Below are 17,615 nucleotides of genomic sequence, written 5' to 3' on the forward strand. Positions count from 1 at the left end.
CGGCCCCGGCACCACCCTCAGCCCACCCTTTATTTATCTTTCCCTGCGCACGGGGGCCAACTCCTTGCCAGGGCAGAGCCTGGCACCTGCTTTTGGCTCCTGCACAGACCCCAGCCCTCCCCTGCAGCCCCTCTGCCCTTCCTGGGGAAGCGACCAGGATCCCCACCACACTGAAGGGGCACAAATCCAGGGGTGGGGGGGCCTGCCACCCCCTGCACCAGTGAAATCCTCCAGGATGCAAAGGGGGGGGAAGATGGGGGGTTTCCCCCTTTTCTCAGTTCCCCCCCTCCCTTTCCTTGTGCCTTGATGCTCACTCGCAGGTGGCCACAGCCACCCTACAGTCACAGCTCCTTGAGAGCCACCTCAGTCCCTCTCCCTGTGCTCCCCAACTGTGTGCCCTGTGCTCAGTGCTAGCCTTCATCTCAAGGACCAGAAATCGAGCAGCTCCACGCAGTGGCTGCTGCACAGCGCATCTTCCTCGCGTGAGGCAGGGCTTCTCCGGCACTGGGGCACCACGTGAGGCAGAGCATTGGGCTTCTGCTCCGAGGCTGCTTGGAACTGCTCGGCTTGGTTTGGAACCACTTGGCTCAGCTCCTCTCAGGTACTGTGTCTGCTTCTTCTGGGACCTGGGGCCCTGGCTTCTCCCCAGGCACTCCTCGGGACTCTTCTCCCTTGCAGGATCCTCTCTCCCTGGCCCCTCACGGCTCCCCTGCGCCTTCCCGCAGGACCCCCTGCCTGCAGCCTCGCCCCTCGCCTGGGCAGGAGGGACCTGTGGCATGGGGAGGGAGCCTTTCCCACCAGGACGCTGGGCAGAAACCCTGTGGCTCTGGGCTGACAGCACTGTCACCTCCCTATGGCCCCAAGATTGCCTGCACTGATGCTGCTCTCTCGTCCTTCCCCCACCAGTGCCAGGGGAACTGGGGCAGCCCTGGCCCCAGGGGCGGTGCCAGCCCTGGGCACCTTGACCTCGCTGCGGGGTGTTGGCGCTGGGGACACAGCTTTGTCACCAGGTGTGGCCTTGCCCATGCTGCGAAGCACAGGATGGGATCCATCCAGGTACTGGCAACCTTGGCTGCTGCGTGTAGGGAAAGATTGTTTCCTGCCAGGGTCGGACAGATTAAGATCCCAACAGTTCCCATTTGGTGCTGGTTTTATTGGAATCCCATGGAATGCTTTCTCAGTGTCACCATCCCGAGTTCTGACGCTTGGGATCGTAAAGCTTGTTGCTTTTTGCCTAAAAACTCCAGGGTGTGAAGAAAAAAGACATTGGAACTCAACAGCTTCAGGATGCTAATTTGAACACGGAAACAAAGTAGAATTCCATTGGAAGCATTTGCCAGCTAGGAGCAGCAGCAGGAAAAGCTGAACCGCAACAGAAACAACAGCCTCTGCCACTCACTGCATGTTTCCCTTTCCACACCAATCCCTGTTTCAGGTCAGTTCTTCCCACCAAAAAGATGCTGCAGTGGCGCAAAGATGATGCTGGGGAAACAAGAGCAACAGGAGCGTGTTAGATGGGAAATGAGCTTGGAGAAGGAGGGAATTTCTGCCTCCCAGAATGATACAACCCCAGCACAAAATAACAGAGAGGGAGCCTGAAAAAAACAGAGGGAACCAAAAGCTGTGCCAGCCTGGCTGTGCCCACTCACTGCTGCAGGACCAGTACCTTCTCCAGAGCTGGGAGAGACCTCTTCCTGCCAACTCCCCGGGGCCTTTGGGATCTGTTTGGTCCGGTTGCTGATGTGGCCAAACCGCTCCCTCAGCCGGATTAGCCTCTGCTCTTTGGTCCAGGTTTGATGCCACAAGGCCCCCTGCAAGAACAGCAGTGACAACAGAATCCTGAGCTCTCTCTCCCAACATCCCCAGCAGCAAAGCTGGACGTGGATAGGGCATCCAGCCTGGCTGATGGGATGCTGGGGAGTTTTCTAAGCAATCCTAGAGTAGATTGATCCAGGGGGAGGCTCTCATCCCACAATTCCGCTCGGAAAGAGCTGCATGGCCTGGCTCCAGGGGCAGGAGTTGTTAGGCGGGATTAGAGTCCCAGCCGCGGGCACCACCGCAAGGGTGGGAGTTGGAATTCCCAGTCTCACAGGCTGGAAAATCCCAACCAGGATTTGTAAAGGAAAAGCAATGCCAAGGTCATCCTTGCAGCTTTGGATTGAACATGGCCAGTGTGAACGGAACAGCCCAGGAATTCCTCACTTACAGCAACTCCCGCGGTCCCAGCCCTCGGGAAGGGCTGCTGGGCTGAAATCACCCTCATCGGCGGTGGAGGAATTCTGAAAGGAAAAGGAGCCTCAGTGGGAGTTCTAGTGTGCGGGAGATTTTTCTTTCTTTGGTTGCTCAAAGAACTAAAAGGCCAGTGATTCAAAAATCAAATCAAATCACGGCTGTGATTTGATTCCTTTTAGTGCTACTGCCAGAACTTTCTTCCCCAAGGAATTCCTGCTCCTCCCTCCTCAGGCCATTCCCAGGCCGAAGGCAAAGCTTGGATGCGCTGAGCACACTTCAGAATTGCAGAGAGGGAAAGAACAGCAGCAGCTCTGGCAGAGACAGAGATTTTAAAGAACATGAGCAGAGGTGCTGTGGGAAATAACAGCTCCTGGACACCAGTCCTGCTGAGACACAGCTGGGGCTCTGCACAAAGGAGGTTGGAGGGCAAAGAGGCCTGGAGTTGGGAAGACAAAGTAGGGATCCTGCAGGCACAACTCTGAGAGGCTCCGCTCACCCCTGGAGTTCTTGAGAGCCAGGAAAGCTCCCTGTGATACTCGCCTGCAAGCTGAGTTTAATTAGAAGGAATCACCCTTGCAGGGGATGCAGGCAAAAAGGGACAAAACATCACCTGCATGCATTTCTCTGCTGGGCACTTTGAGAACCTGGGACCAAACAGATGCCGTGGACTCTTCCTGAATTTCCCATAGCTTCCCGCTTCCAGTCGATGCTTGGCTTTACGCAGATGGGGAACACACTTGGCTCCAGCGCTGGAAAGAAGTCAAATAAGGAAGAACTGAGTAGATAAAAATACATAAAAAGGAAGCAATCTTGGCAATGGCTGCTCCAAGGATTCCATTAGAAACCAGGATTTTAGTGCCCCAAGCCAACACGATGGAGATCTCGAATTTCTACTGGTGTTCACTGCTCAAAGTCTCATTCAAACAATGAAAATTCACCTGCATCCCAGTACCCGGCTTTCTGCTTTTCCAGTAAAACCAACAAGCAGTTCCAGAGACAACTCATTCCAGGACCAGGAAAGAGGGAGAAGCAGAGAGGGGAGAAAGCTGGCAAATCCCAGCAGGTTCCTGATGCCAGGAGAAGGGCAGGGAGCAAAGAACCACCGAGAGGTTCCACCAGCCTTGGCCTTGGAGGAAGGTCCAAGAAGATATTAAACGCTGACAGAGGGATCCTGGGAGATGAGTTTGTAGCCCACTGACCTGTCCATGCCTGACTGAGGGCATGAGGGTTCTGCTCCGGCTGCCACTCTGCTCCACTGCCCAGAGCCTTCCCCTGCAGCCCCTGCAGTTTCACTGCTCCTCCTGACCTTCAGACCATCACAGCTGGGCGCTGGTAACGTCTGATGGGGACTTTGCTGCTTCAGATCAAAACCCAGAGTTAATGCACATTCCTGTTGTACAAAACTGTTCCTGTATATACGACAGAACCCAAATGATTCAGGAATCCCAGGTCGGCTGCCTTGTTCCAGCAGAAGGGAAGCACCGAGAGCCCGCCCAGAGAATTGTGCTCCGCATTTTTAAACAAGAAATTCTGCTTTCCCAGACACTGGATGGGCTCCGTTCTTACAGCATGGCCCAGTAAGGGATCGTAATTAGCAGGAATGTGATGCTGGCAGAGCCAGGGGGATTTTCTGTTGGGAATCTGGATAGGGCATCTTCCCTCATTCACTGCATCTCCAGACCTTGACCCGCGCTGAAAACAAACCCACTCAGAGCACCCATGAAACAAAAATTTCCCCAAGCAGCTGCACTTGGCTGTTCATGGCACACAGCCCCGAGGAGACAACGGAATCACCCAGCACTATCGCCTTCCCGCAGGCCCTCACAGCCAGGAAAGCCCTGGGCAGCTCAGCTCAGCCCTGCACAAACCCACAGAGCTGGAGCCAGTGGGGCTTCCGGTCCGGAGCCAGGAATGCCTTCTGAGTTCGATGGGTCTGGTGGGAAGAGTTTTCCTAGCATGGAGAGCTCTGGGTGAGAATTCAGGGCCACTTCCCCTTGCCTGACAGACCCCAGCCAGACCAGTGCTGCCCTGAGAGAGATTTTGCTGCTGTGACAGTAGAACCTGAGAACATTCCCATCCCTTTGGAATGTTTAGAACAGAACTTCTAACCCAACTGCAGCACGGGAACACAGGCACTACTTACGAGCTTCTCCCTGCCTGTAGTTCCTTCTGTACCTGGAACAGAGGGATTAGAACATTTGGTGAATATTTGGTGCCTGGCCTTTCTTTCCCCAACTTCAAAGCTCCCTTGCCCCTTGCTCTGAGAACAAGATCAGCTCCTCAGAAACAGCGCTGGGCTCGCACAGGAGCGGTTGAAGAGGAAAAACTGCAAAGCCAGCACTCTGCACAGGATCCCTGGTGATGAACGGCACACAGTGATAGCAGAGGGACAACTGCTTTTCCTGGGGCAGTGCGGGGGGGGCTGCAGAAGAACAGGAGGAACTGGAGAGCTGCTAGCATTCCCTGTGCTCCGGGCACCAGGTGGAAGCTGCCCGGGTGGCTGGAGCCCACCCCCACAGAACATTCCCAGCTGAACTGTGCCACAGGGATCCATCCATGGCTTCCTGGGGAAAAAGCCCTGCCAACAGGAACTGGGAACATCCCTATCAGCCTGACAGGAACAGCACATTCTGCAGAGAGTATGGCTGTCAGCAGAGGGCAATTCCATGCTGGAGGGAGGGGCACAGGGAAGGGAGTAGCTTCTCCACGGTCAGAAGTGTTGTCACCCTAACATGGGGTGTTTGATGGGGGATGCTGCATGCAAGCAAATGGGTGAGACTGAGGAATGGCTCCAAGTCCGTTTTATACAGGACAGCAGAACATCCATGGCACAGGCGTCAGGAATACCAGCAGCTTTTCCAGGGACCCAGAACCAGAGCAGGGAATTGTGAGCATCAGCACCTGGGTTAGATGGCAGAGGAGGGGAAACATCGAGTCCCAGCCAGGTCTCAGCTGGGGCTGGAGGCTTTGCAGGGAATTCATAGAAACCTGGAAAAGCAGACCCCGGTGGGGTAGCAACATCTGCCAATCGCAGCAAAGGCACTGTCACCATTGCTGCTGCCAGGACTGAGAAACACCAACACATTCTTTCTTTAGGAAAAGAGAAACAAAGAGTGAGAATTCACCCTCAACAAATGTAGTCAGGGACAAGGGAAAAAAACATGCGTTCACATCCATATCCACATCCATATCCATGTCCCTATCTATATCCCCATCTCTGTGCTGGCTGTAGCCCAGCTCCTGACATCTGGGAATGAAGCTGGGGGCCACAGAGCATGGGTCCATAAAACCCCAGCTGAGGAGCTGGCAGTGGCTGGGAAGGCTAAGAGGAATTTGGAAATGCTGGGCAAAGCAAAATGGCACAAAGGAGAACACCCGGCTCAGCTCTATCCTGAGCCCACGGCACAGCCACCCCGCACACAGCTCTGCTCCCTCCAATTCCAAGATGCAGGAGATGAAGGGAATGGGAAAAGTGAGACAGAGGGCACCGTTGTTCCCAGCAATTCCCCAAGCATCCCCACAGTGACTCACCAGTGGATCCGTGCTGCGGGAAGGAGTTCCGCTCCAGGTACAGAGTGCACACGTAGGGATACGGCGTGAGACGGGTGTTCCCATGAGTGAATCTCATCTTCCACGCTCTCTCCCATTTGCTCAGATCTGAGTGGGATGCTCACAGCTAAGGACACAGCACAGACATTCCTGAGGTCAGGAGTCCAGACAGGGTCTTCTTGGAAAGCTCCACTAGCCAGACCCCTGTACGTCCAGACCCAGAAGCAAATCCAGTCTGTCGTTGTGGGACTGGGAGAAACACCAGGACTGTGGGCCTAGAAACATGTATCCAGGGATCCTCTCCCATTGGCCAGTGTTCCCGGTGCTGGGTTTCCCTCACTGTGCCTGGCTGCAGCCCTGACGTTCTCCTGCGAGAAACAATGTGCCAGGCTCTCCCAGCCCTGAGAATAAAACCTCATCGGTTTCCCTAACGGAAAAGGAATTCCTTTAAAAATGAGCTCAGAAATGGCAAAGGACAAGGATTCAGAGGAGCAGCATCCTGACATCCCCTCCTCCCTGCTGTTCTGAGCAGGAAAGAAAGGATACATGGGAAGACAGTGAAGTGGTCTGTAGAAAAGGGATGCAAATCATCCAGATTGCCGAGGATCACTCGAATCGCTTCCTGAAGAGGCCAAAACCAGAAATGAAGGAAGAGCATTAACAGCAGTGCCACAATTCCACTGGGAAGGGCAGCTACAAGGCTTGTGAACAATTTGTAATCATCGTTTTCTTGAACCATGGCAGAGCAGGGGCAAGAGTTTTGCTTTTCCCTTTCCCCTCCTTCACCTGCTCCCTCCCATCCCCTTGGAGTTGTGGTACCAACAGACTCCGAGGAACTGAGGGGAATTCTTGTCTGACTCTTGGATGGAGCCAGCAGTGCTGCTCTGGAGAGCAGGGCTGGACTGGGACAGGGGCCACATCTGACCATTAAGAAGCCTCCTTTTTCCCAGCAAACACCAGCAGCGTCGACCTGTCCCAAAAATCAACAGAGAATTCCCCGTTTCTCCTACTGGAAATGCTGCATTGGACAAAATGTCCTCCCCCTCCTCACGAACCAAAGGTTTGCTCAGCTGAATGCTAAGCTCAGGGCCCTGTCCCTACTCCAGCTCCTACCTCCAGCTCCTCAGCAGCCCCTGGAGTGCTGTCAGGATCAGGAGCACTGGGAAGCAAACAGAGAGAGTCAGGCCCAGCCCAAGCAAAAAAAAAAAAAAGGATCAACATTTGCTGGGAGAGTTTCAATGCCACCTCTGCCTTGTTCCCACGGCAGAGGGAAAACACTCAGCAGGCAGAGGAATTCCTAACTCACTGTTCTTAAAAACCATCTGTTATTCCATAGGGACTGTTCCTTGGGAATTTCATGCCCATTTGTATTTTGCGTGGCTGAGGATACGATGGATGGGAGATGGGATCTTTCCAGCTGAGCCTGAGGAACCTTTAGGTGTGGCACGAGACCTAACGTGGCTGCAGGCCAGGAGATAGTCAGACTGGTGGGATGTTCCCAACACTTTCTCTTCTGTTTCCTCCGCAGCTGGCAGCCCCCACTTCCAGAACAAACTCTGGCTCTGGCCAGGGATCTCAGCCTGCTGGGATCGCAGCCTCCAGGATCCCAAGTCCTCTCCCAAATTCAAAGCCCCAGAGCTCCATGGCAGAGCTGCCAAAGCCTTCACCCAGCATCCCCAAGGAACCGTCAAGCATGACGGAGCCCTTATTTCCCAAGGCAAATCCCCTGCTTGTTGATGGAAAGCATGGAATGAATTCCTGATTCTGCTTTGCTTGCATGCATGGCTTTGGCTTTACTTAGGAAGCTGTCTTTATCCCAATCCGCAAGCTCTCTTCCTGGGACCTTTCTGCCTCTCTCCCTCATCCCACTGTGGGCAGGGAGGGAGCAGCCGCGTGGGGCAGCAGAACAGGAGCATTTTTACAGCTCCCATTGTTCTCCCAGGTCAATGCTCAGCCCGGGCAAAAGCAGCAGCAACTTTTAAAAGCCCGCTTTCCCGGGAAGTGGGAGAAAGCAGGGAATGAGGAGCCCACGTGTAACCATTAAACCACAGGCAGACTTTCCAGCAGGAGCGCGCTCACCTGGGGAAGCGGCCGTACCGGATTTTAAACTTGTAGACGTGCCGGCCCGCATGGAGGAACCTCGTCTGGGGCAGCAGTGAGGGGAGCGGTTCCAGAGGCATCTCCCGCTTTCCGAGTGCCGGCCTAGGGAAGCAGGAGCAGCCCAGGTCAATCCCCCCTCACAGCTCGAGCGTTGCCTGGAGAGAAGAGCCCACAGGTGGCTTCTCCTCTCAGAGACAGATTCCCACCTGGCCCCATATTCCTGACCCCAGTGCCCGTTCCAGAGGAGCCGGGCATTCCCCATGGGATCAGGGCATTCCCTGTGGGATCAGGGCATTCCCCACAGGAATAAGGCATCATTCCCCACAGGATCAGGGCATTCTTTGTGGGATGAGGGCATTCCCCTTGGGATCAGGGCGTTTCCCACAGGATCAAGGCATTTTTGCGATGAGGGCATTCCCTGTGGGATTAGGGCACTCGCCCCCAGGAGTAAGGCATTATTCCCCACAGGATCAGGGCATTCCCTGTGGGATCAGGGCATTCCCTGTGGGATTAGGGCATTCCCCACAGGAATAAGGCATTATTCCCCACAGGATCAGGGCATTCTTTGTGGGATGAGGGCATTCCCTGCAGGATCAGGGCATTCCCCACAAGAATAAGGCTTTCCCACAGGCTCAGAGCATTCCCACAGGATCAGGCCCGCGCTCCCAGCCGCTGCACGCCTGTGCCTGAGAGGAGCAGAGCCGAACCCACCCGAGCGGAGCCGAGCGGAGCCGAACCCACCCGAGCAGAGCCGAGCGGAGCCCATCCCGCCCGAGCAGAGCAGATCCCGCCGAGCGGAGCCGAACCCACCCGAGCGGAGCCGAACCCACCCGAGCGGAACCGAACCCACCCGAGCGGAACCGAACCCACCCGAGCGGAGCCGAAGCCGTCCGATCCCGCCCCTCGGCTCCCCCCGCCCCGCTGCTGGTGGCGCTACCGCTTCATAGGTTGCTGCATCTCGGGGCTTGGAGCCCCGTGGGCGCCAGCGGGAGCCCAGAGCATCGGAGGAGGCGGCCCTGACCTTGTGGCAGGTCTGGCAGCCGCTCTCAGAGGGGCCTGGGCTCTGCCCGTGCCTCTCAGGCCAGCGTTCACTCTGGTGCCTAATGACGGCCCCTCGACCGGTCCTTTTTCTCCCAGGCTGTAATGGTGCCAGGTTTGCCTTTTCCAGGTTCAGGCACCTTTCCTGCCCGGAGTCCCAGGGGTTTTTCCACCCCTCTGCTGCACACACCGAGGGATCCCTGGAGACACCACGGAAATGCAGGAGTAGCCGCAGCTTGAGTCTTATATGGGGTTTGGGGAGGAAACTCCCTATTTGAGCCACTTTTTATCCCTTGATGCCAGACAGCGGCATTTGCAGGGAAAACAACGTCCCGCTCCATTCTCTGTCCACTCCAAGGCTCTGCACTGGCCTCTCTCTTTGCCTGCACTGGCTGAGAAGGCGCTTTAACATCAGGCCAGCCTTGACGTCACCCAGCACTTTCAGTTTCTTGGGAAGTGACAGAATCAAGACCTTCGCCATCCTGTACGACTAGCGGAGCCACCATGGCCGAACAGCAGCTCCCGGATGAGGGGCCCAGCGAGTTCCCCATCACCTTTACCTTAGGATTCGTCACAGAGGCCACAGTGTTGGTGTCTCCAGATGAGACCGTGCAGGAGTTCGTGGACAGGCTGAAAACCAGATACTCCTGCGTGTCCCTCAAACTGGGAAAGCTGATCCACAAAACCAAGTTGCTGGAGGCTGGGAAGACCCTGCGCCACTACGGAATCACCCCCAACTCCAAGGTGCACTATATCCAAAATAGTAAGTGCAGTGTGGCCGGGGCAGGCTCTGTCTGGAGGTGGGAGAGGGGCTGTGGGTGCAGATCTGGTGCCTCCCGAGCAGGGACCCCGGCCAGGACCGCAGGTGGGAGGGAAGGGGCAAGGTGGCTGTGGCCGTGAGCGCATCAGGGAGCTGCCTCGCTGGGAGGAAGTTGAGGGCCTGCGAATAGGAGCATTCTGTGCTCCTGTGCAGGGGGATGGCAGGAGGGAGAGGAAGGACTCTGCTCCTGGAAGTGGAGCAAGAAATCTGCTCTCTGGGTGGGAGCAGGGAGGGATGGAGAGGTGGCAGCTGGGAGCACGTTTGCAGCCCCGCAGGGGCAGCTGGGGGGATTCTTGTAGGAATCAAACTGGAGGGAAGAGGCTTCATGGCAAAGGTGTGAAGAAGAGAGAGAAGACGGGCAGAGGTACGGGCAGATACTGAAAGTATCCCATCCTCTGCGACCTTCCAGTACCTGAAGGGGGTGCACAAGAAAGCTGAGGACGGGCTTTTTACAAAGGCTTGGGGTGATAGGATGAGGGGGAATGGCTTTATATTGAAGCGGGGCAGATTTAGACTAGACATAAGGAGGAAATTCTTCACAACGAGGGCGGAGAGGCCCTGGCCCAGGTGGCTCAGGGAGGTTGTGGCTGCTCCATCCCTGGAGGTGTTGAAGGACAGGTTGGATGGGCCTTGAGCAGCCTGATCCAGTGGGAGGTGTCCCTGTCCGTGGCAGGGGGGGTTTGGAATTAGATGATCTTTAAGGTGCCTACCAACACAAACGATTCTGTGATTCCATGATACTCCTCTGACTGTGACCTGGCTCCTGAGCTCTCCTCTGCTTTGTGTTCCTGTTGTAGTTCGAGGTGGAGATGATCGATTCCTGTCTGGATCTACAAGTAAGGCCATGCCCTGGTCCTCACTGACCACCCGGTGCAGCAGGGCTGGGGGAGCTGCACGGTGGTCAGCAAAGGACCTCAGCTCACAGCGTGGTGGTGAGCGTGTCCCTGCCACAGCCCATGAGGAGGGTGGGAGCTGCGGTTGATGTGGGAGTGTGAGGTGGTGCAGGATGGGGTCAGCGTGGTTAGTGGGATTGGGAAGGCTGGGCAAAGGCTGCTTGAGGACGGCTTCTTCTCCCAAATTTGAGGCAAAAATGACCATGTATTCCTCTTGTTCCAGGTAGACACTTGTTCTCTGCCCTAAGGCGGATGAAAGTCTCTGACAGCAGTGATAAGGTCTCAGAAAGCACAGAGGTGAGGTCTTGCAGGACGTGATAGCTGGGGCTGCAGTGCCTGAGTGAAGAGCTCACAGCCCGCCCTGTGCGTGGGGGTCCCGCGCTGCCCATCACACCACAGCACTACGCTGGGTGGCAGGAGCTGGTGGGTGCTGCCCTTGGTCCCAGCAGAGGGATCTCACCCTGCGGGCAGGCCAGGCGGGCACAGCGCCTGCGCCAGCCTGCTGCCTCCCTGCAGGATCGAGGAGCAGCACCAGCTCTCCACCCGGTGCTGGGGCTGTTGCTCTTGCCCTCAGCAGACCTTCTTCCTGTAGGCACCGCGGTCTTCAGAGCAGACACACAGCTTGGGAGCGCCTCCTCCCATGGTCCCTACACAGGAGACACCTCACTGGCAGAACCTGGGCTCACGATCGCAGGGACACTGCTGGGTCTGCCAAGAGCCGGTAAGGGCTTTGCTGTCAAGGACAGGTAACGCTTTGCTGGTTCTGACAGGGCACTGCCACGCTTAAAGAAAACAGCAGCGCAGGGAGCCTGGGACTGACTCTGTCTAGGGGTTTTTGCATCCCTTCCAATTCTGTTATTCCCAGCAATTTGTCATGCTCCAGAAGAGTCCAGTCCCTTTTGCTACACTAACTCAGCACACAGCACCCCAGTTTTCAGGTTTGTGGGAAGACACTTGCATCCCACAATCATTCTCTCTGCGTCTGCCTGTGGCTGCTGTCCTCTTGCTGCTTCACCACAGCAGAAGGGGAAGAGCCCAGGCTTCCCTCACAAGAAAGGCCCCAAGCTCCCACTCTAAGCTGCCTTGTGCTTCACTGTAAATCCCAGCACCCCATTCAGGCCCAAACTGGCCACACTTGTGTTCCAGAGTTTTCCAGAAGTGACGCCAACCATAACCCAAGTCTCTTCGAAGAACCGCCTCAAGTACCAGTAAGAGCCGTTGGGTGAAGCAGGAGCACCCAAAAGCCGTGCCACGGGTGGCATGAGCCTGTCATCTCTCCCACCTGCAGAGCTCACCTGCCTCGTGAAGGTATCTACCAGTGCTCCATCACAGGCCTTGCATTTGAGGTGAAATCAGCAGTGACCGTCACCTACTGGAACACCAGGTGGACCAGGCACCTGAGCGAGGATGAGCAGGACACCCTAATGCCTGTCGGACCCCTCTTCCACATTGAGGTGCAGGCTGGAGTTGTGCAGAAAGTGTTTCTCCCGCATTTCATCTGCCTCGCAGGTACAGCAGCTGCAGGGACCTGGGCCTCCCAAGTTATCATCCCTCAGCCTGTCCCCCTCCAGGACATCTCCAGCTCCTTGGAGACCTCTCTCCAAGGTCCCTTGTGTTCCCCTGCTAAAGCCTTCCTGAGAAGGAGGCAGCCCGAGAGGTGCCAGGATGACTCAACAGAACCTCGATGCCTTTGCTGTCTGCCTCTTGCAGAGTGTGGAGCTGACAGACCATGCTTCATTGCCCATTTTAAATATGAGAAGATGACCCTGGAGACACCGACCCTACTGATGCCTTTCTATGCTGTCCTAGACAATCCCAGCTTCTCACTGCTTGGGGTGCTCTGGAGGAAAATGCGTTCAAGCTTTGGTTCAGTGCCTGTGCACTCCCTGGTGCTGCTCTTCCAGCAGCTCAGTGCTGCAAACACAACCCTTCACCTCTACCTCATCCCAAATGACAAATCTGTGAAGCAGGTAAGATGGAGGGAGCTTGGCCACCTCAAAAGAGGATGACATCTGTGGTGGCTGCAGGAGCAGGGACTGGGTTTGATAAGCAAATGCCTCCCACTTTTTCTGCCACCAGCCTCTGATTCAGTGAGAATGACTGAGGTTGGAAAAGCCCTCTGAGATAACGCAGTCCAACCGTGCCCGTGTTCGTGCCCGTGCTGAGCACGCCCCAGAGCGCGGTGCTGCCTGTGGCACACGCTCAGCAGGCTGTTCTGACTGGGTCAGTTTCATCTCGACTTGCTGTGTCCATAGCTCTGGGGTTTATTCCTCTCTTAGAAGTGATGCTTGATGTTTGCAGGACATCGAAAAACAAGAAATGGATTGGAATTCAAAGGTTATTCCCAAGCCTTCCCCACTCAACCCTCTGTTCCTCGGCTGCGTTTACCGTGTGGCCGGCACAAATTCCGTGGAGATAACGCCTGACGTAAGTGGGATGAGAAAACAGAAGAAGGCTCTGCCTTCAGCCACGTCCCACGGCCAGAATCTGCCTCACCAGGTCTCAGGGCCTGCAGTGCTGGGGGCTGTTCTGGTTACACGTGGCAAAGGCATTTCATGATACACATAGAAACAGGGAGTGGTTTGGGTCAAAGGGACCTCAAAGCCCACCCAGTTCCAACCCCCTGCCATGGATCAGGTTGCTCCAAGCCCCATCCAACCTGGCCTTGAACCCCTCCAGGGACGGGGCAGCCACCCCTGCTCTGGGCAACCTGTGCCAGGGCCTCCCCTTCCTCACAACAAAACATTTCTCTCTAAGATCTCATCTCAATCTCCCCTCTTTCAAATCAAAACCGTTCCCCCTCATCCTAGCCCTGCACCCCCTGATCCCAGTTTTCCTTTAGCCCCCTTCAATACTGGAAGCTTCTCTAAGCTCTCCCCACAGCCTTCTCTTCTCCAGGCTGAACAACCCCAACTCTCTCAGCCTGTCCTCATACAGGAGGTGCTCCAGCCCTCAGATCACCTCCATGGCCTCTCCTGGACTCACTCTAACATCCCCAGAAACAGCTCAGAGCATACCCCAGCGTCCCAGTGGGGCTGTGTTTGGTTACAGGATGATGTATGTGGATTCCCTGCAGCTCTCCGTGCTGAGGGAGACTCAACTTGCTTCTTCCCTTGGCAGGAACACTTGACGTTCTGCTACAAGAGTCCAAAGAAACAGCAGCTCTTTGTTGAGATCTACATCAAGAATGTGGAGGAGGACACTGAGCTTTCTATGACAAACACACGCGACAATGTCCGGGTCTGGAAGACGTTACTGAGATCAGGTGGGAACAGCAGGTCCATCTAGGGGCTCATTCACCTTAGCAAAAGCAGAGGGGCAGCACCCAAACAGACCTCCTGCATGTTGTGGTCATGGTCATCCATGCCTCCTGCAGGGAAATCAACCCCTGCGTGTGCTATTGGCTACTGAAGGGCTTGGAAGGACACCCCACTGTCATTAAATCAGAGCCTCAGATTGAACCTGGAGTTTCAGATGCTGGAGTTTAAGAGAGCCTGACAGCGCTGTTGGTGGCTCTCTGTTCCCTTGGCTACTGCTTGGGTAGAAATGTGTCTGCTCTTTAAAAGTGAATGTAACGAGCACCCATGCACGTGCTGGTGCGACCACTGTGCGATGCAGAGCAGGGAAGGAGAATGCCACCATTTTAGTAAAAAGCAACATCAAAACCTACATGTAACAGTCAGCGCTGCTCTTGGGATTTGCTGGGTGTGACACTGGTGTGTGAAACAACACCCAGAGTGCCCGGAATTGGAGCAAGGACAGGTGGAGCAGAGCCTGCCTTCACCACCCCTTTCTGCTCACAGTAGCATCATGGACGTGCTGGGGATCTGCTCTCCTGTGGCAGCAAGAGACCCTTGCTTAGAGCTGTTCTGCTTTAGGGCTTTTGGGAGGGGCTCTTGATCAAGAGCACAGGGTTAGAACGAGGGGGAACGGTTTTGAGATGAATGAGGGGAGACTGAGATGAGATCTTAGGCAGAAATATTTAGCTGTGAGTGTGGAGAGGCCCTGGCCCAGGTTGCCCACGGCAGTGGTGGCTGCCCCATCCCTGGAGGGGTTCAAGGCCAGGTTGGATGGGGCTTGGAGCCCCTGATCCAGTGGGAGGTGTCCCTGCCCATGGCAGGGGGGGAACTGGATGGGCTTTGAGGTCCCTTCGACCCAAACCATTCCATGATTTTGTGATCCTATCAAAAGGAGGAAGCTGGGAACAAGGCCATGCAAGGACACAGACCTTCTATGATTTCAGTGTTCAGTGATGTCTCTCTCCTTTCTCTTTCAGGTGATATAAGGCTTACTCCCCAAAAGCCTCCTCCCCACGGCTGCCACACCCCATCAGGTCAGTACAGAGTTTCAGAGCTGACACAAAGCTGGACATTTCAGTGTTCCCTGATGGGCAGGTGCAGTCACCACACTGACCTACAACCTGCCCGAGAGAGCAGGAGAGTAGAGGGGCAGGCAAGAGCAAAGATAGGACCAGGGGTTTTCAGCTGAAAGGGGAGATTGAGATGACATCTGGGGAAGAAATGTTTTGCTGTGAGCATGGGGAGGCCCTAGGCCAGGTTGCCCCATCCCTAGAGGCCAGGTTGGATAGGCTTGGAGCCCCTGATCAGTGGGAGGTGTCCTGCCTCTGGCAGGGGGGTGGACTGTAAGATGTTCAAAGTCCCTTCCAACTCAAACCATTTTGCGATTCTACAAGGAAATGCCACCTGGGTGCCCAATTCAGCCTCACATAGGAGGACTGGGTGGAGGCTCAGGAGGAGAAGCTGGGCAGCGCTGCCCTGCCCCGAGGTTGCTCAGCACCCTGCTGGTGTCACCTGCCTTCCCAGCTTCTGTATCTTTACAAACTGCTTGCAACCCTGTGAGGTCTCAGGGCTCTGAGGCAGCAGCTCCTCATCTTGCAGGTGGGTGCAGGACAGCAGCTTCAGCCCCAGGCACTGCAGGAATCCCAGCGGGGACAGGTGCCACCACCTGACCTCCCCCAGCCCCTTCCCCTTCCCACCCCTTTCCCTGTCCGGCCTCGGGTGCTCCCGTCCTTCTTGGTGGAGGATGGAGACCCGTGGCCGTGGGACAGGGTGCGCAGCCGTGGTGTCGCTGGCTCAGGGAGCCCCAGACCGTGGCGTGGACACCCCTGCGGCTGCCTGGCCGCTTGCAGCACAGTGACGTGGGCTTGGCCTCTGCTAGGAGCAGCCTTTGTGAAGAAGAACAAGACCGAGCTTTGCTCCAGGATGGCACAGGTGCCCTCCATTGTGCTACACCTACAGGATGCAAACGTCATCAACAAGGATGAAGAAGAGGAGGTGCTCAGCCAAGATACACGTCAAAGGAAGAACCGAGTCTTGCTGGACCTACTGGAGAGGAAAGGCCCGGAGGCCCAGGAGCAGCTCTACCAGATCCTCAGGGATAAAGACCCATACCTCATCGCAGACCTGGAGAAGTCCAGCTAGGCCTGGGAGGGCAGATTGCATCTGCTCCCACTGCTCAGCCTGAGTTGGGCTCCAAGGAGCTCCAAGTGCCTGGTTTGGTATCCCCGCCCCAGCCGAAGGGGCAGCTGTATCCCAATTCCTCCCCAGGGAAAGGGGGGAGGAAATGAGAGAAAGAGGGGCCTGCGGGTTGGAAATGAAAACTAAAGCAGCTTTAAAGAAACAATAAGCCTAAAAGAGAAACCGCAATAATAGATACTGGACTCAAGAACTGGATTCAGGAACATGCGGATGGGTTCAGGGCCAGCAGACAGATGGGATCCTCCCCGAATGTCGCCTGTCGAGGACACAGGGGTGATCCTTGGGATCCCTAAGCTTTTATCCCAAGTACGACGTGTACGGCCACCACCACCAGAGGCAGCCGCTGCCTGAAAAACATGCTGGTGCCTTTCAGAAGCCGAAGACCCTCAGAGGAGGCTTAGCTGGGAAATCAGAGGACACGTTTTGCTCAACCCAGAACGAAAGAGCTGAACCTCCCTGGCAGAGCTGCAGGCATCCAGCCAGGGAGAGCAGCCGCTCTGCTGAAAGGAGCCATGGAAGGACTGTTGGGTTCACCGACGCCAGAGTCCTTGCATTTCAAAGCCTCTCTTGCCTTTTTGTATTTTCACATTAAATATTTTCTTAACTATATCTCCACACCATCTCTCGCTCTGTCCCGTGTGAGCGTGTGCTGCGGGGACTGAGGGCCACAGCCTGCTGAGCCTGCGGGTCAGGGGCCTTGGGGTCACCGACTGGAGGGATTGGGGCCCGGGTGCAGATCCCAGAGGGAACGGGGTCCTGGTGCAGCTCCCGGAGGGATCGGGATGCCAGTGCATCTCCTGCAGGGATTGGGGTCCAGTTCAGGTATCCTCAGCCCACGAAGGACATAAAGCTGTTGGAGTGAGTCCAGAGGAGGCCATGGAGAGGATGCGAGCACCTCCCGTGCGAAGACAGGCTGAGAGAATTGGGGTTGTTGAGCCTGGAGAAGGCTCAGGGAAACATCACAGCAGCTTCCAGGCCAGAAACCTCTCCCTAGGCCAGGCTTAGCAGGCTCTGCTTGCATCTCACCTCAGTCCAGGCAGGGTGCCTCATCCCAGCTCAGCTCCTCTGAGGATGCCCTGGCTCACCCCATCACTACAGCCCCTCATCCTGGCTCTGGGGACGGCATCACATGCCCCTGGGAGCCCCTTCCCCAGTAGCAGAGCCTTCACCTTCCTACACGACAGATCCCAAGGGCTCCTGGTGCCATGGGGCCAGAGCATGACTGGAGCACAGAATCACAGAACGTCCTGAGCTGGAAGGGACCCACGAGGATCATCGAGTCCAGCTCCTGTCCCTGCACAGGACAACCCCAACATTCACACTGTGGGGCTGAGAGCATTGGCCCAAGGCTGCTGCAATATTGTCAGGCTTCAAAGCCTCTCTTACCTTTTTGTATTTTCACATTAAATATTTTCTTAATTGAGAAATTGAGGTTTGGGGGGATCCAACATGGCGGGCACCAATCAGCGAGCGGTCCCGCCTCCC

The 17,615-nt window shown here is 55.9% G+C and overlaps 2 protein-coding genes across 9 annotated transcripts; one reads left to right on the plus strand and one right to left on the minus strand.

The window, feature by feature from the left end:
• Positions 1-1,149: 1,149 nt before the first annotated feature.
• MAJIN (membrane anchored junction protein) lies at positions 1,150-17,559 on the minus strand. Of its 5 annotated transcripts, none has more exons than XM_069871215.1 (10): positions 17,517-17,559; positions 7,861-7,983; positions 6,895-6,940; positions 6,328-6,403; positions 5,764-5,889; positions 4,376-4,407; positions 3,432-3,589; positions 2,843-2,981; positions 1,667-1,811; positions 1,150-1,482 (listed from the first exon to the last, which is right to left on the minus strand). In XM_069871215.1, exons 2-10 carry the CDS (start codon positions 7,959-7,961, stop codon positions 1,283-1,285), a joined length of 1,023 nt encoding a protein of 340 aa, XP_069727316.1. In that variant the 5' UTR covers positions 7,962-7,983; positions 17,517-17,559; the 3' UTR covers positions 1,150-1,282. The 5 variants fall into 5 exon arrangements, with proteins under 5 accessions (XP_069727316.1, XP_069727317.1, XP_069727314.1 ...); XM_069871216.1 differs by lacking the exon at positions 17,517-17,559 and adding an exon at positions 8,623-8,701; XM_069871214.1 differs by lacking the exons at positions 6,895-6,940; positions 7,861-7,983; positions 17,517-17,559 and adding an exon at positions 2,207-2,279 and having other exon boundaries at positions 1,318-1,482; positions 6,328-6,735.
• LOC138728121 (caspase recruitment domain-containing protein 8-like) lies at positions 9,396-16,739 on the plus strand. Of its 4 annotated transcripts, none has more exons than XM_069871208.1 (12): positions 9,396-9,682; positions 10,537-10,575; positions 10,856-10,929; positions 11,225-11,353; positions 11,779-11,840; positions 11,921-12,141; positions 12,343-12,602; positions 12,934-13,059; positions 13,753-13,897; positions 14,909-14,965; positions 15,531-15,587; positions 15,811-16,739. In XM_069871208.1, exons 1-12 carry the CDS (start codon positions 9,424-9,426, stop codon positions 16,071-16,073), a joined length of 1,692 nt encoding a protein of 563 aa, XP_069727309.1. In that variant the 5' UTR covers positions 9,396-9,423; the 3' UTR covers positions 16,074-16,739. The 4 variants fall into 4 exon arrangements, with proteins under 4 accessions (XP_069727309.1, XP_069727311.1, XP_069727310.1 ...); XM_069871210.1 differs by having other exon boundaries at positions 15,891-16,063; XM_069871209.1 differs by lacking the exon at positions 15,531-15,587.
• Positions 17,560-17,615: the final 56 nt, after the last annotated feature.

The sequence above is a fragment of the Phaenicophaeus curvirostris genome, chromosome 17, assembly GCF_032191515.1.
Source record: "Phaenicophaeus curvirostris isolate KB17595 chromosome 17, BPBGC_Pcur_1.0, whole genome shotgun sequence".
Classification (NCBI taxonomy): Eukaryota; Metazoa; Chordata; class Aves; order Cuculiformes; family Cuculidae; genus Phaenicophaeus; species Phaenicophaeus curvirostris.

Excerpts from the sequence above, each read along its gene's own strand:
- MAJIN (XM_069871212.1), bottom strand. The coding sequence starts at position 6,709 with ATGGTCAGATGTGGCCCCTGTCCCAGTCCAGCCCTGCTCTCCAGAGCA. Across the intron at positions 4,408-5,763 it reads CCCGCAGCACGGATCCACTG|GTACAGAAGGAACTACAGGC; the intron begins GTGAGTCACTGT and ends CCTCTGTTCCAG. Across the intron at positions 1,812-2,842 it reads CAGCAGAGAAATGCATGCAG|GGGGCCTTGTGGCATCAAAC; the intron begins GTGATGTTTTGT and ends CTGTTCTTGCAG.
- LOC138728121 (XM_069871208.1), top strand. The coding sequence starts at position 9,424 with ATGGCCGAACAGCAGCTCCCGGATGAGGGGCCCAGCGAGTTCCCCATC. Across the intron at positions 10,930-11,224 it reads AGGTCTCAGAAAGCACAGAG|GCACCGCGGTCTTCAGAGCA; the intron begins GTGAGGTCTTGC and ends TTCTTCCTGTAG. Across the intron at positions 12,142-12,342 it reads GCATTTCATCTGCCTCGCAG|AGTGTGGAGCTGACAGACCA; the intron begins GTACAGCAGCTG and ends TGCCTCTTGCAG.